Here is a 17,520-nt window from a genome sequence, read left to right as displayed (position 1 = left end):
CCTGATCCAAGTACCAAGACAATACCCATCCATCCATCCATCCATCCATCCATCCATCCATCTATCCATCCACCCATCCATCCAGTTTCTGAAACCGCTTGACCTATGCAGGGTTGTGGAGGCCCGGAGCCTATTCCGGATGCTACAGCCGCAAATCAGGGAATAACCCAAGATGGGGGGCCAAAACACATCGCAGCCAAGACAATATATTTTTTTGATTCCTGGAAAATTGTGTAAGCCTTAAAATTAAGTTTGCATTTAGTCTGATTTGGTAGCTTTGTCTATTCACTACTCTTCTTCTGACTTGTGGTTCTCAAACTTGCTTTCTACACGTGTACCCAATTTAACGTCATTTGATGGAAACTAACAGGTTTTATTGTGGAAAGAGCAAATGATGCAGCTAGGTGCCAAACCTACCCAAAACGGCTGAAGTGTGACTAGTAGTGTTTGTTAGGATAACCTTTTTTTCTAAAGGCATTACTACTTATGGCTCATACGAAACATTTTCTCACACAACACGACCACACATTCTGAGAAAAAAAAACTATATTTTATTCACACACAAAACACCACAATTCCACTACCATTTGACGCTAACATAACATGCTAACAGAAATTAGCATGGAGTACATCAAGCCGATCCTTCTGCAGTGGAAGATCAAACCGTGCTTTAACTAGTCTCTCTTCGTGGTTAGGGTCGGGTACAGCCTGGTTCCTAAATGCCACGGGAAAAGTGCCGTGTTTCGCACAAACACAGCACCATAGTTAAACCTTGCAAATCCATCCATCCATGTTCAGTAACCACTCATTCTATTCTGGGTTGCGGGGATAACCTTGCAAATATTACAAATAATGTACCCATGCAGCACTGTTGGGTTTGGTTTGGACAGGTTACATGATTGCTGTATTTTAGTCAAGACAGCATTATGATAACTTATGATAACTGTTGACTTTTAACTAAAATATGATGATGCAGCAATATCTTAGCTTAGCTTGGATAAATATGTTTGTTTGGCCCCTAATAACCTGGACCCAAGCCCTGTAGAAATTTTCCTGACCCCTTACTGTCAGTTTTATTTTGTTTTCTATCCCTGACACAAAATGCAGCTAATTAGGTGCTACCAGTCCTACCCCCACCCAATGCCTGTTACCCTTGGAAACCAAACTAATTCCACAAAATAATGATCCCACTCCCTGCTTGGCCCCATGTCATGTGATTCAGTTCATGTTCTGGCCAGAGACTATTCTGCATTCACACGCTAGCCTGAAACGTCCAATCAGCACCTATACGTTGACTGACCTTAATGACGATCCAGACCTTGGGATCTCTTTGCTGACAACTCTGCCGGACCAGACAGCTGCTGATGAAAGCCTCTGTAGTTATTAAATGGGGTTGAGCTGACTCGGTTATCGTGAACATGACATTATCAAAGACCAAGCCTCTTATCAGAAGTGCACTACAGCAAGCATCCTCCGGGGAAAAAATGATCTGGTGAAGAGAAAGGGCATTTCTGCATTGTAAGGAGATCAGTCTGGAAGGCTGTTGAGTACATTTATTCTTTAAACAGGGCTGTGTTTGTGTGTGTGTGTATATTGTAAACATAGGCTCCGGACCCCCCGCGACCCAGTAGAATAAGCGGTTTGGAATATGGATGGATGGATGGATATATAAACAAAATACAATGTTACATGTGGGAAATTTACATACATTATTCTTTTCATTTCACAAGATAAATATTATTATATAACATTGTCCGTCCATCAATCTATTCATCTTCTCACTGCCTATCCTTGTCAGGGTCACAGGACAATATTTTATTGTTTTAGATAGTGTGGTGATACAGTTTTTCCTGTTTTCGTGGAACCTTTTATGGAAAATGCGGCATTTCCATCTGGATATATTTAAAAGTACACCTAACCATCTTGTTGTTGTTTAACAAAAAATATTGTTTTGTGCTGTTTATGGAATGTGAAGTGGATGTGAAGACCATAACGGGATTTCCATTCCTCTTCAAAGCAGGGCCATGAAAAAAGCTCAAGGTTAAAATCTGCTGTCTCAGCTGCAATCTCATCAAAAGAGTAGAACCAGAATCTCTTTGCAAAAATTAGTGGTGTAACACCTGTTGCACACATTTTATCTGCTTGTTCATTATGTAGTTCTCTAGATGTTAATTACAGTTTTATTGTTGAAATTACCGCAAGAAAGCCAGTTTAAATGTTTAAACTTAAACATAAACTGTAAATTATATAATTACATGAAGCTGGAAATAGTAAAATATATGTCAACGGGGAAGGAGGCTTTCCTCCCCAGTCCAGTAGAGGGCGCTTTACGCAAGTAAGGGGGATGTTATCTCTTACGTTGGATGTAATACTGATAAAAAGTGTTGAGTCCCGTAAATGTAAAATTTTTATCTTTGTTTGTGTAAATATTAAGTGCTCCTTGTATTCCTTCTTCGATTTTTGGACACGTCAGTATGTAAAAAACATCTAAAACATGCAAATATTTAAGAGTAAGACTTTGAAGTCAATTTGCACAACTAAACATAAATTATACAAGAGCTATTTTTTTCCTCAGGAACATTTACCCTTTTCATTCTGTGCAAGTGTCTTTTAGAAAGCAAGGCAACGTCTCTGAAGTCATAACAAAGATGACATTGCCTTCAGCTATACTGATGCTGCGATGCATCTAATATTGTTTATATGATGTGGTGTGCATATGCAAATAAATATGTATATGCAACACACACACACACACACACATAAAATAGGCTACTCGGCTGAATTATTTACTTGACCACATCAACAAACATATTATTTAATCATGTACTAAAAATCTAAATGTGATTAAAATCCACTACTAAATGCAATCAGCCATGCAGAAAAATACTGAAATCACGCAGCGTTAAATGATTGTGGTTCGACTCTTCCCCCTCAGGCGTAAAACCATTGTGAAATGCCACGTCCTGGCGGCCATAGAAATGTGGCTGCTTTAAAACGCTGTTTAGTTTGTTTTCGCAAATGCTACAGCAGATGCTCGGGTCGAAAGCCTGGTGCCGCGGCACCTGAGCCGGGCCGTCATTCATAATCCCAAATTAACCGAAGAGCAGACAAATATACCCCAAAGATGCTTCTGGATTTTAATGCAAAGTAATTAATGCAGGAGAATGATGGTTCTTGTGATACGTGGAGAGAAATAAAAGTCCCTATAGCTTTATTAAAATATAAAGTGCGATTCTCATTACCGGAATTCTTAATGTGTAGCGGAACCCCACTGGATATGACCTCATCCCTACTGAATCAACCTGGCGCCAGTACTAAATGGGGTCCATGATGTAAGAGACATTGTCATCGTGTTGGGAAAAAGTGCGAAGGTGCAGAATATGAGTCAGAATCTCATGCCTCGACGCTATCGCACCACAGCTTAAATAAATGCAGTGCGAACCGCACAGGCATCGAAGATGCAAATCTGTACGTAGAAGTCCGTGAACCTACACAGGAAAGGTACGATACTAAGAGGAATTCCTAACCACAGTAAATGCGGAAAAATGTTATATACACAATTAATTCAACTGCCAATACGCAGTCCGTTCCCATGCCCATGGTCAGCAGCACTATCATACGTTTTTATTTCAGGATAACGGTTTCACTTATCTCACATCAGAGGTATTTTCCTCTTGATAGTTAATATTAAGAATACCGAATAACATTTCAATCCTCTTCAGACATTTTAAATGAAGCACAAATTAATGAAACGTGACGTAAAATTGATTTGCTATCGAAAATTAATGTAATGTAATGTTTCTCAAGTACCAGCTTAATTGGTCGAGAAGTAAGGGTTACTAATGTGATCATTTTTAATAATCGCCTCAACTAAAACATAGAGAATAGTCCATGTAGTAGTATTTTATTTTAAAAAACTGTACTGAAATACACTTGTAATATGTTCCCCTTTTATTTTTGATCCAGTAATAACATTATTTAAGACGTCGAGAAAACACTCCGTAATTACCGCGTACACAGTCAAGGGAGTCCTTGTGATTTTAAAGTGAGGCGCACCTGCGCGCGCCCCAGCACCTACCGGCGCACTTTACTGTGTCCGAAGACGCGCATTACTGAGCTGCGGGAGACGCACATATAACTGAAGATGCTTTGCTGATTCACTGACACTGTGTGGGCTTCCAGTCAGGTCCAGGACATGTGCCGGCAGCCTCTCTTTTTTAACTGGCCTCATTTACACAGCAATGCAGACAATCGGTACTGCCTACTCTGCCATTTCTCTCATGCAGTACGCGTTTATTTTTACATGATCGTATTCTCGCATGTGAAAGTCTTTTTTAAAATCGGTGGTCTGTTACAGTAAGTCGGTATTTCAAGTCTTCTCCGAGACCTACTGAAACTGCTACTGCGCCGGTTGCCTGGAGGCGATCAGCATCATCAATTCCCCCCCGAGGACTTAATGGGATGTAGGAAGCAAACGCTAAAACGCCCAAGCGTCACGGCGTTATCTACTTGCGGATCGTCAAAGTTTCCGTCGCGTCTTCAGGCCGCCGTCTCCGTCTCACTGTCGGCCGCTAACACCCGCACTCTATAGAACAAATTTCCACGAGGATAAACGCTTAAAGATGCGTGCGAGGTATTTTTACCATCCAATCATTGTTAGTTTCTGAAAGCCGCGACTCTTCCCGCAGCGGCGCTGATACCAACCGCACTTCTTGCAGCAGTAAACTCAACTGGAGCAATAGGTTGTCGGCTCAGCGAAAGCAAAAAGACAATCGTACGTTGTCAGTCCCAGCTCTATGGTAATTGGCACCTATGCAAAGGTAAGTTATTTACCTGTTTTTGACGTGTTCTGGGAATTCCCTGTCTCCCACAATGCCGCTTCCAACCTCGATCTGTACTATCGCTGTCATTTTTATGTTTAATGTCCTTCGTCCTAGATACTGAGAAACTCTGAAGATATTTTTGAAAGTTGTAGTGTTCAACCAGACCTTTCACTTGTCTAGTAATTGGCATATCTGTTGTAACAGGTGGATAGCGTTGTTAATTTTCACTACTATTTGTCAACGCTAGAGGGTCGGTGTGTTGCAACTTAGTTATTGTGTTTTGTTTTCGTTTTTATATGTAATTGGATATTCTGGTTGTGACGGATTCAACTTTTCTATATGTAATGCACAGTAGACTTTTATCTTCAAATGGGATTGCAGTAATAGGATGACCGAAAAACTGCATGTAGTAATGGCATGTATCTCGACATCATCGAACTGTACAATTAAATTAAATCGTTTCATATAAGTGGGAAATACTGTATCTCATGAGGTCTTTTGCCGGATCAGAAAATTGCAATATATATTGCCACACCTACTAACTGCTGTAATGTCGGTGTTCGGTCTATATCGCTAAGTTGCCCTGAACTAAAATGAGTTGTTCAACCAACACGGGGTAGTTTTAAAATACGGTTTTAAGGGCAACTTCGTGTATGTTTCCTGTCCTTGTCATGTAGATGGGAAGGGAATACACTAACACTGAAATTTCGCACAGTGTTGTTCGATCGTTCCTCAGAAATTTGGTATACTATAGTTTTTTTTTTTTTATTACATTTACCGTAGAAGCAATGAATATCGTTTTGAATCATTTAATTACAGTACATGTAAAGGCATAGACCATTGGGCAAAAACTACTACAAGACATTCAGGAAAACTATTGTACAGCATGTGTGTATATTCAATGTTAAAACCGGTATCTATTGTATATGAAAACAAAAAAAATGGGAGCAGGAAAAAAGAATAAATGAGCGATTCACCTAGTCTGAGTGAACATAATGCATATTCTTGGGAAGTCTTTCACCAGACTTCTCAAGGACGTCCATTACCCATCTGTTAAGGCATATTATCACTGTCTTTGAGTTTGGATGTCATCCTACCGAAAGGTGAATTTCTAACAAAAATACAGACAATGTTCTGGAGTCTCTATGTAGGAGATGCAGCCACAAACCCTGCCTGACTCATTCGGTGCAGGCTGGATGTTGTGCTGGACTCCAGAATGCTTTGTCTCCTTCAGTCCCACAGCACTTATGTAGGTTAATGACACGCCCTTCTTGTCAATCTACCACTCTGGGTAACTGCTATTCTGCAGTAGCCAGAATACTGGAAAAGTTCGCTTCTCTGTGGTTCTTTCAAAGTCACTGTTGTCTTCAGAGAAGCATCTGTAGCAGCACTTGGGCAGATAATCGAATTTTGAATTCAATTATGGTTTTAGCTTCCAACAATTATCAAAACAAAACAATTGAGATAAAACAATTATTGTGCTGCATTCTGTTTCGCAATGCTGCTTTTGTCTTGTGTGTTAAAGACAGAGAACCCATTCCCAGTCCATTTCGTTTGTTTCTCAGTTGAATTACAGTTGAAGTTAATCCACTGTTAAAAAAGCCAATATTTTTAAAAAGTTCAATAAATCGTGATCTCAGTATTGACTGAAATAATTGCGATTATAATTCGTGCCATAATCGGGCAGCCCTAATCTATAGCTGTATGCTGCCTTGACTGGCTACCCAGTTGGGATGGACATCCTGATATGAGTAACCCTTTAGTTTCTTAATAATCCACTTAGTAGTCGTTCTCTGATTTGTCGTCCTAAACCGCTTTCCTTCCAAGCTGCTTCCACAGCTCCTTATCCTTCACGGTGGAATATTTACTGTAAATGACATACCTGAAGAAGAAACCTACTTAATGAGAAAGGTGCATTTATATTAAAAACACAGTGAGCCACTTTTAAATCAGTCACTGAGGGGGCCTTTTCATGTTAATGTGTGTTCGGTATACATAATTTTAAGCACATGAACTAAGAAAAGAAAGGGTAAGGAATTTTCATCGGCTGTTTACTGCAGTTAGCTTTTGCCCCGAATGTTTGGAGAAGGTTGTGCGGATAGAATGTGTTTTCTTCCTCTGTTATTCCCTCCGAGGCGTGCTGATGTAAGCCTGAGTTTACTTTATGACTGAATGAACAGGTACATTGGGTTGTGCTGTTGCCTCACGCCTCCAGGTCCTGGGCTTTGAATCCCGCCTCCGCTGTGTGTGTGTGTGTGTGTGTGTGTGTGTGTGTGTGTGTGTGTGTGTGTGTGTGTGTGTGTGTGTGTGTGTGTGTGTGTGTGTGTGTGTGTGTGTGTGTGTGTGTGTGTGTGTGTGTGTGTGTGCGTGTGGAGTTTGCATGCTCTCCCCGTGTCTTGCTGGTTTTCTGGATTTTCTCCTGCCACTCTGGTTCCTCCAGAAATCCCCGACATGCAGGCTTCCTGGTATCTCTGTTGTCCATAGCATCTCATCCAGCGCGTAACCTCTGCCTTGTGCTCTACGCTGCCTTGGGTGGAGCCCTCCACCATGCACACGCATCCCTCCCCGCTGAAAGAAATGGATGGATGGATTATCGGATGGATGGGTTATTGTATGGCATGGAATTGAACTTTTTATTAAGAATTTTTGAAAGACTGTCCAGAATTAATTTCACTTGACCATGGACTGGTGTCGAAATCTGGGAGTAGACTTTCCAAACTGAGTGGCGCACATCCAGCATTGAATAAGTTTCTCTAGTATAAAATATTTGTACCTGGGACAAGCTGAGAATAAAAAAAGAGAATTTTTCTTCTCCTTCTGGATCGCAGGGTCTCCTATAATTACTGCTGCACTCTTTCCCTCATTACGAGTCATGGCCTGCTGCCCTTAGCAGAGCCCCCCCCCACACCCCCCCAGACATATACATTATTCAATGTTAGTCCTCAGTGACAGAAATTTAAGTAAAGTTTTATTTGTCCACATTAGGTTTTGAATATTTTATGGTGTCTGTCTCGTTGAAGGGAAATTAATTATTTACCAATCAGAATGGGCAGTACCTGGGTTCCCCGACGTGCCGCTGTCACAGCTGGGGGGTGTCATCTTGCTGCTGTCATTCGCTGAGGACTAAGAGGCCGACCCTGAATTTCCTCTTCAGAAATTTCTGTTTTTTTTGTTTTTTTTTCCTCTCCCCGTGTGCGGAGCGGTGACGAAGCAGAAGGGGTCTTTGGAAATAAATGCTCTCCGACGGTTCCGGTAATGGGAAAATCTATACTGAGGCCACGGGTCTGTAATTAGGGGCAAACGCAAAGCAGCCTCCCTGGCGGCCCCCACAGATGGGGGGTGGGGGAGAGGCGGGGAGTGGGGGGGGGGCGGGCTGTATGGGATGTGAAAAGCTACCGTGTGGCTGTGAATCGTCTCCGGATGGCAGACCCCCCTCCAACCCCCCCCCCCCATCAGGCACTCGGTCTTGTTTTTATCCCTCGTGGTGTCACCGCGGATGATCCGGTTGTTGGAACTGAGCCGTGAGTCTCAGCATGAGTGCAGCCAGGCACACGTGGCGTCTTTCTCTGTGCCATTCAGTGGAGTGCTGAAAGCATCACAGAGGGCCCTATGTAAAGGCGGGAACTGCAACGGCGAGGCATGCCTCTTCAAGCTCCTGCTTTTTTTTCATGCAGTCTGCGGTATTATACGCGTTCTTTTACAGAGTCGTATTCTGGCCGGTTGACAGACTTACGTTTTATATTAGCCTGATGTTTCTGAGCTTTGAAAAATTAGAGCAACTGGTGAATGTAGCTGCCGTCAAAGTGAATAGTAACATGATTATTTCCATTTTGCATCTTAGCTTGCGCCGTGATTCTGTCAAAAAATGTCCACTGTATCCATTCATATCTCCGTACTTCACTATAGATGTTCAACTTCAGCAGGACCCAAACCTGCATTGTTACATCAAGCCACCGTCTTTGTGTATTATACACACACATGCGGGTTTCATTAATAAGATAATAATAAGATAGTTGTGTGTGATCGCATCCCTTTCTAATGTACAGGTCTGTAAACAAACAGTTATATTAATCTAGAATGATATTAAACGATCATAAAGCATCTCTTCCCTTTTCCAGAGAAGAACACTAGTGGTGTTTGGCTGTATGCCCAGTGCTAGGATGGGGGGGGAGACCGGGCATCCCTGAAGTACAGACCAAGTCCGGGATGCAGAAGAAGGAGACAAACTGGCCAAGGAGCCCGGCATGGTGGCAGTGCTGTCACACTGGCATGTGTGAGATTGACACGCCATGCCTACATTTATAGCAGTGCCCTGTACATATCCTGCGTTTGTGATAGTCAAAGTGGCAGCGGAGACAAGAACGAAAACATGAGAGGGAACCACAGGGAGCGCAGGCCTGGGTAAATCAAAGGTAGGGCAGGGCAACAGACCGGGAACTGAGGCATGGTGGACTGGGAACGTCTGCGGGGTCCTCTGGACCCTGGAGAGCTGGATGGTGACCCTGGGATGTGGACCTCCCTAGGCCGATTCACGAATCTGGGCCTGTCTGGACTGCAGGACCTGAGGGTCCGTCCTGGTGTGTGTCTTGTTGGATGTCCTCTTTGTTGGCCCTGTTCTTGCCTTTGTCTGGTCTGTGCTCCTAGTCATGCCATGTGTCTTGTGAACTCCATCCTTGTGTGCCAACCCCGGTGTTTAGTTCCGTTGTCCCGGCCCTGGTGAATGTCATGTCCCAACCCTTTTGCTGTCCCGTCTAGTGTCTGGGTCCCTGAATGCCGTGTCTGTACCCCCGTGCCTGGAGTTCACGCCTCGGGGAGGGGGCACTGTCATTTCCCTGCCCTGTCATAGCCCTAGCAAGCCATGCCAGTTACTCGTTTTCCCTCGTTTACCCCTCTTGTCTTGCCTCTCATTCCTAACCCTAAGTGTGGAAATCAGTCCCAGCTGCCTCATTAACCGCTTGTTAGTTTTTTGTACTAATTCCTGTTTCTCTTCTCATCCCCAGTCCGGTCATTAACGTCCATCCTCCTGTTGCCTATGCTCTTCCCCATTGTAAGCCTTCCTGTTTTGACCCCTTGTGATCCTGTTTTGTTTCCATGCTTTGTATTACTCAATAAAGGCCCTTGTTGTTTTCCTGGCACCTTTGGCTTTTGGACACAATGCAAGGGTTGAACAATTGCGCATTCAGAGAAGCCTTTCTGCACACCACTGTTGTACTGAGCTTTTACTTTTGCACTTATGGCCTTCCTGTTACCTTTAACGAGTTTCCCATTCTCCTCTGACCTGGCTCATTAACATGGTGTTTTCAGCAAGAGATCTTTCGCTGATGTTTTTTTTTGTTTATGGCAGCTTTCTCTGCAAGCTCTAGACACTGCAGTGTGTGAATTTTCCTGATAGGTTTCCCTGCGTCTATGCTCTGTATTCAGTTGCAGTGACATCAAGCAGGTGTACCAAATAAACTGACCACTGGATGTATGTGTGTCCAGTGACCTCATTCACTGTGACCTATCATTTACTCAGTATCCCATAATGCCACACTTTCCATGTGCTTGGAGAACTGGACTCTACACTACTTCCCACCTCCTCTCCTGCCTGTTTTATCATTTTACAGGTAGGACTTTTCATAGGTGGCAATTTTGCACGTTGTGTAACTCTATTTACACAGCTGGAATTTACTGAAGCAGTTTGTTTTAAGTGCCAGAATCTTGCACCAAAACATAAAACCAGTGCTCTTCCCTGAGGTCACAAGTTCAATTTTTAACAATTATGCCACCTGGTGCCACAATTCAGCTATGATCCACGCTGTGAGAATCGATTTCGTCTCCTGAATCATAAGTCACTGTAAAAAACTGTTATTGCACAGAACAGCAATAAAGCATTGGTATATTATGTTTTGTATCTGCTATAACTGGAGCCTGGAGTAATCTTAAGACAGCTTGATTAATGACCATGTTGCATATCATTTGTCAGTTTGGGCCAAAGAAGGATAATTTCAGCTACATGATGGACTGCAGAATATCATTCCTCAGTGTGTCTGTCACAGTTGCTCAATCATATTCGATTAGAAGACTTCTCTCCAAGAAAAGGAACTTGTTTTACTGAGAGAAGACGTGACAGGTTGCACAGGGTCTACTGCATTCTAACTGCAAACACTGATCGCTGGAATTTTAACACCCACCTCGAATAATTCAAACCAAAGGTGGGCAGCCACTAAAATTAGGCTCTGCTGAGGACTCATGTTTGGGAGATTTGTTCGGGTGATATCGTAGCCGTACATAAATCATAGCGGAGCAACGATCTGGCGCATTAACATTTGCTCAGAAATGCCACCAGGTCCATTACTGTGAAGCTGCACACTTTCTGAGCAGATGGATTACAAGCAAAAACATTTCACAAAAGGCGCGAGGGCGTTTTGCAGAGCAAGATCATTTATATGGAATGAACTTTAAACAAGATATTTCACTCACTTTGCCAGTTCTCTTACTCAGAATGATATGAACGGCCAAAAATGAGCCTGGGATGATGCAGAGTTCTACCCAGCATCTGTGGAGAAGCTTCAAATATGGCTGCATCTGGAAACAAGCAACTGGGACGGTGGATGATCAGTTACCCATAGTCCATTGCACTCCATGGGGAACGGTGTCCTTCGTTGATTCCCACGCTGCCTCTAAAAGCCCCCCCCTCCTTGCAGAGTTGAAGATGAACCCCATGGTATCATTTAACAAGTTGCTGCATTTTTCTGTTACCTTCCTCCCTGCTTTAGCAAGCGTTGGCTGTCTTGCTCAGGAAAACTCACAATCTCCGCCGCCGCCCCCCCCACTCCTTCCTAGTGTCCGCTCCAACCATTCCTCAAGCCACATTCCCTGGTCCCGCCTCTGATGGACGGACACATCTCAGTGAACACAGATCAACTCTAACTTGTGACCTGGAACGGAGAGAGGACCTGTCGTCTCCAGCATTTGGAGACCTTTCTGCCAAGGGCTCCACGTTCCGGTCACCTCTTTTATGCCCCCTCCCCCATGGCTTCACTCAAACAGGCGCCGAGGCTCAATTCAGCCAAGGGCGGATCAATCCGGAACGTCCCAGCATGCATTGTGCCCACATTTGGGCTTTACAAATCGGGCGTAAGTGGCCATATTGATTGTTTCATCCGCTCAGAACTGTTTGTCCATCCTCTATAATGAAGAAAAGGTCGCTCCTTAATTATTAATCCGGGGATGTCAAACAGTCCTTAAAAGACAGTTATTTAAAGGGCAAGTTGTTTGAATAATATATGAGCAGGTTTCCCTTACATCTGTAGTGAGGGGGGCCCCCTTCTTTTTGGGTTGTATTCTTCCTCCGCACCTCTGCTCTGCCTCATCTCTGTCATTTATAAGCTGACCTTTGCTGTCACACAAAGAAGGTAGATCTGGGCCCTCGCACTCATGTACGCCTCAAACGGCTCCTTTAATTCTGCAGAAATAAGCCTTCTGGGAGCGTTCATGCATTTTTTACAGTTATGCTAATGCGTGTTTACCATTTGGACAGAGCAGGAAGAGCTACGGCGTATTAAAACGTCCATTTGTTCATTCAGTAGGAATTATTATTGTAGCACAGCTTCCGTTATCTGTTCTGCTTGGCCGGCCGCCTCCGTTCAGGAAAAACAAGCCTGCATAAATGTGAACGCATTCATTTTCAATCACAAGGCAGGAGGACATATTTGCGGCATCAAGGTGAAGAAAAGTATGAATCTGTTTAAAAGATGGGGGGGTGCTACCCACTGACCTTCAAATAGGCTGAAGCTAGGTGAGTCATTTGTGTCAACACAAAACACTCAAAGCGTTCATAAGACCTGTGAGTGTAGAAGACGGTGAGCAGAGAGGTGGGCGGGGCTCTGGATTTGAGGTGGGTGAGATAAAACCATAAATGGGGCACTTGGGGCAGGGTTGAGATTAGCAGAGCAGAGTAGAGGCTCTCCAGAACATTGATGTCCCCTCGAGCAAGGAAGTCCTCAGGCCCAGCTGGAGACAGTCCATGGGCAAAATGACCACCTATGCACACTACAGACGTGGTCCAAGGCGTCCCAGAACTGAGGCCAGCACCTCGGGGCTGTTTGCAAGTGAGCTGCTTCAGCTGAGTAGGTTTGCCAGTCCATGGACTCAGGAGAGCCTGAGTGGCGGGAATGGGTTAGGCGGGGGAGCAGGCGGGCGATGAGGCTACAGCTGCATATGCAGGTGAAGATGAGGACATTTTCCATACTTTTGAGACAGTTATGGGTTCTAACACACCAGTTCCATAAATTAAGAGAATCATATGTTACACCAGTAGATCCTGAAATAGAGAATGTGCACCAAGTAACTGTATGTAGAATGACTCAGGAGTGCTGGTAGTATCAGTGTTTGAAACCAGTCTGGTGTGGTGATTCAGTCGGGAGCAGAATGGTCTTATACCTTCAGATTGGTGTCTCTGCTGGTGTGGGGGGGGGGAGGGTTGCATGGTCTCTTCGTGTTAGATGGGTATATGTCAGGTGACTTCTTCCTGTAATCTGAAAACATGCAGTCTGGTGGACTGGGGCCGTTCAGCTACTCATGGTGTGTGTGTGAGCTCCATGACAGACTGGCATCCCACTCAGGGTGTGCCGCTGCCCCTCCAACGCTGGGCCCCGGGTTCCTCATCAAAGATCATCAAATGTTGGCAGCAATCTGTAAAATCCGAACATAAACGTATTAAAAATTAAGCATTAAAAGTCGAGTAGCTCTGTATTTTTATTGGATAAAGAGCATCGTGGGATATTAGAAACCAGAGAGAGAGGGTTTCCTATTGTCTGCAGTCCATAATCAGATGAGTCTCTAACTGACCTTGTTTGAAACATTGCGGTTCAAACCTACCTTTGACAAACTCAGTCTTCATACCTTATGTTTAATCTGCTAGCAAAGTATAATGAAAACTAAGAAAAAGAACGATGAGGCTACGCTGGGGTGTTAGACGAGTGTCTGGGCTCTGCCATCGATTGAGTCTGGCCTTGGCTGCTGCTGGCTAGAGGCAGCTATTGATACAATTGATCCGTGCTGTTTTAAACAAAGTTTGGGGGGGGGGGGGGGTTCTGACAGTCTGTGCCCCTGTGTCAGGCTCCATGGGCCTCTAAATTATGTAATTAAGGGTTCAGTAGCAGGGGACCATGAAACCACGGATACAAACAAGCGGCCTGCAAACTCTCACAGCCTGCCTGTCATGACGCAGTGACAGCGAAGATGAGTCCGCGCTTCCTCCCTCTTAGGCTGGACAAATGATCAATTACAGGGAGTGCTTCAGAAATGGTCTCCGTGTGAAACTGAGTGGCTGGAGACAAAGTTGCCTGAAGCATTTCCGTAATTACATAATGAGGCCAGGTTCAAACTGGCTTTTAGGGGGAAATTGCGGGGGCGTCGTGTCACAAGCGTAATGTAAAATCGCCAAATACAGAAAAACGTAAAACAGCGTGTCAGGATTCATATTGAGGTGATGCAGCTAACCTGCAATTTAACCCAACGGCAACTCAACTGTACAGGACTGCCCAGGCTTTCAGCCAGACGTGGCATCGCCTGTGTTTTTTCCCGTTGGCTTCCGCCTTGCCGAATTCGTGGCCGTTTGTCATACCCTTGTAGGGAAGTTAGGGAAGACAGATTAACCTGGGAGTTTGTGTGGCGCTGGGGAGAGAAGCTCTCCTCGTAGATCTCATCTCATCCAGGCGGAGACAAGGTGACTGTCTGGGAGTCGTGCCGAGCTGGGGATGGTGAGGAGAGGCGTTTGGGTCTGTAGGTGGCCTCATGCCAGATGGTGTTTAGGTCTGCATCTGGCACTGTTCCAGGTAGTGTTTGGGTGTTTAGGTAGCATTCTGATATTTTGCATTCCTTTCTACAGATGGTATACTGGCAAATGGTATTTGTGTCTATAGAGGGTACACAGTAATATAGTGTTCAGGTCAGTAGGTGGTGCTGTGCATGGTCCGCTGGTTTTGTTGTAGGACCAGAACTGTTGGACACGTTGCTCTCTTTGTAGGAAGTGACCGGCTTCAAGGACGTTGATCAATTGGGCTGCTGAGGTGCACTGTGAGTTAATTATACCCATTTATTTTTACCTGAGCCTGTCGGTAATTACTTGGGAACCTTTTCAGCCATGTCAGATGCGGTGTAATAAACAGGCTTTACCAAGGAGGTCAGGGCATAGGCAGAGCTACAGAGTTGGAGTGTTAAATATCATGTATCAAGTCTCTGTCATGTCCTTACCAATAAATTTCACAGTTTAAACAGAACAGGGACAGTATATAGTCATTTCAGTCTCACTAAGATCCTTACCAATGAGTATAAACAGACCCAGCAGTGGCCTCAGCATCCGTAGAGCTATTGTGCTAAGTGTCTTTTCAGTCTCTCTTTTTCTCTCATTAGAGATGAACCTCGACCCTTTTGACCTCACTTTTCAAATAGCATTTCTTTCTCCAGTTTTTGTTGGCTTGTTTTCCTTTCACTTTCTCAGAATGAAACAGCCTCAGTTTGGCGGCACCCCAAACACTTTCATACTTATTAAAAGTTGTTGTGTTCTGTGTATTTTTCTACCTTTGTCTTCCTTTCTTGATCGCTCTCAATTTAAAAGAATGGACAGAATTCGAAGGGAGGCAAACTCTTCCGAGACCTTCTACCGGGGTCTTGATCTCCTTTATTGCTCTTAATGCGGATTCTCTCCTTCACCTGGCAGACGGCCGCCTTGCGCTCAGTATTTCCTGCTGTGCCTCCGAATGAAGGCCCCTCAGTCACTGCAGGCAGCCTGACACCCTGGTGGGCGGCGGTGCTGCTGCAGGCTGCTTATCCCTCTGCAATACAGTCATTTTTGCTGCCACTGAATGTATGAGCGGTGAATAACGCAGCCTTCGAATGAACGCCTTTGCTGGATGAGCTACCACCTCTGCGTCCGGCCCTCGCTATGCTGGATTCATTTAATAGCTCATGGGCCGGTAACGGGAATTTGGAGGACCCAACTGGGGAAGTCACTGAAATCAAACACTTATTCATCTGCTGCTGGAATCAGGTCATTCCTTGGACCTTTGTGTCACACGGAGGTCCATCGGGCCAACCCGGGTCTCATCGGGCGAATGTGTCCTGTCCGATGTCGTTTTTGCTATCGGAGAGGGGTATGTATTACTGTCCAGTTTGTCATGGCTTATTACAGCCTCAGCTCCATTTCAAACAGGCCGACTCTTCCAGTTCTAGAAACGAACATTTTCGCATTATTAGCAGAGACCTTCAGCAGGAGTTAACATCAGCGAGAGTAACAGCCAGGTTTTTTTATTACTTGGTTGTTTAATATTTAACCAGCCTACGCTGGTACAGCTGGGCTTTTGACCTATGCATTATTTTTTACACTAAGTACCTCGCTGATGGGACTCGGATGGCAGGGGCTCTCATCAGCTGCGAGCCTCCAACATCCGCCCTCCAGTGCGATTCCTACACCACCTGCATGGTACCACCTCCCCTATTCACGGGTCACCTGCTGACTGTAATGACGCCTTAGAGCTGTTCCTCTTGCGATTCCCTTTAGACATAATTTTCTCACACGCTTAGTAAATAACAGGTTCCCCAGCCTGGAAGCTGGAAAGATGTATGTGTCAACCTGTGAAATTCCCCTGATATTTTGAGAACATTGCATGTGAAATGTAAATTATTCAGGTCTACATGTGAATAATGACACAATGAAGAGTTTCCCTAGTCAGTGTAGTGAGAAAACTTTGCATGGAGAGAAAGTCATTTACTTTGGGATGTGGGCATATTTTTTGTTTTTACTATTTGTTTATATCATGCTGTGAATTCCTTTGAAGGCAATCCCCTGCGCTTATGAGACAATTTTTGAAATGAACCGTTTGATGGAAATTACACATTATGTTATCTTGGTCAGGGTAGTTGGGGAAGCAAAGGGCTGGGGCACACCCTGGATGGGGCACACCCTGGATGGGGCACACGCTGGAAGGGGCACACCCTGGATGGGGCACACCCTGGATGGGGCACACGCTGGATGGGGCACACGCTAAATGGTGCACACCCTGGATGGGGCACATGCTGAATGGTGCACACCCTGGATGGGGCACATGCTGGATGGTGCACACCCTGGATGGGGCACATGCTGGATGGTGCACACCCTGGATGGGGAACACACTGGATGGAGCACATCCTGGATGGGGCACATGCTGGATGGGGCACACACTGGATGGGGCACATCCTGGATGGGGCACACACTGGATGGGGCACACACTGGATGGGGCACACACTGGATGGGGCACACGCTGGATGGGGCACACGCTGGATGGGGCACACTCTGGATGGGGCACACCCTGGATGGGGCACACGCTGGATGGGGCACACGCTGGATGGGGCACACGCTGGATGGGGCACACCCTGGATGGGGCACATGCTGGATGGGGCACACGCTGGATGGGGCACACACTGGATGGGGCACACCCTGGATGGGGCACATCCTGGATGGGGCACACGCTGGATGGGGCACACCCTGGATGGGGCACACGCTGGATGGGGCACACCCTGGATGGGGCACATGCTGGATGGGGCACACGCTGGATGGGGCACACACTGGATGGGGCACACCCTGGATGGGGCACATCCTGGATGGGGCACACGCTGGATGGGGCACACCCTGGATGGGGCACACGCTGGATGGGTTACCAGTCTATCACTGTGC

At 45.3% G+C, this 17,520-nt stretch overlaps 1 protein-coding gene across 2 annotated transcripts in view; it reads left to right on the top strand.

The window, feature by feature from the left end:
- Nucleotides 1-4,091: 4,091 nt before the first annotated feature.
- Nucleotides 4,092-17,520, top strand: part of LOC125751873 (carbohydrate sulfotransferase 8-like) — a 151,421-nt gene continuing 137,992 nt past the window's right edge. For both annotated transcript variants that reach the window (XM_049031269.1, XM_049031268.1), the window contains exon 1: nt 4,092-4,820. In XM_049031269.1, coding sequence (XP_048887226.1) covers nt 4,813-4,820 — 8 coding nt within the window. In that variant the 5' untranslated portion in view covers nt 4,092-4,812. The remainder of the gene's footprint in view (nt 4,821-17,520) is intronic.

The sequence above is a fragment of the Brienomyrus brachyistius genome, chromosome 11 (assembly GCF_023856365.1).
Source record: "Brienomyrus brachyistius isolate T26 chromosome 11, BBRACH_0.4, whole genome shotgun sequence".
In the NCBI taxonomy this organism is placed as follows: Eukaryota; Metazoa; Chordata; class Actinopteri; order Osteoglossiformes; family Mormyridae; genus Brienomyrus; species Brienomyrus brachyistius.
Note: the sequence above shows the minus strand (reverse complement) of the source record. Positions and strands in the feature narration are given on the sequence as shown.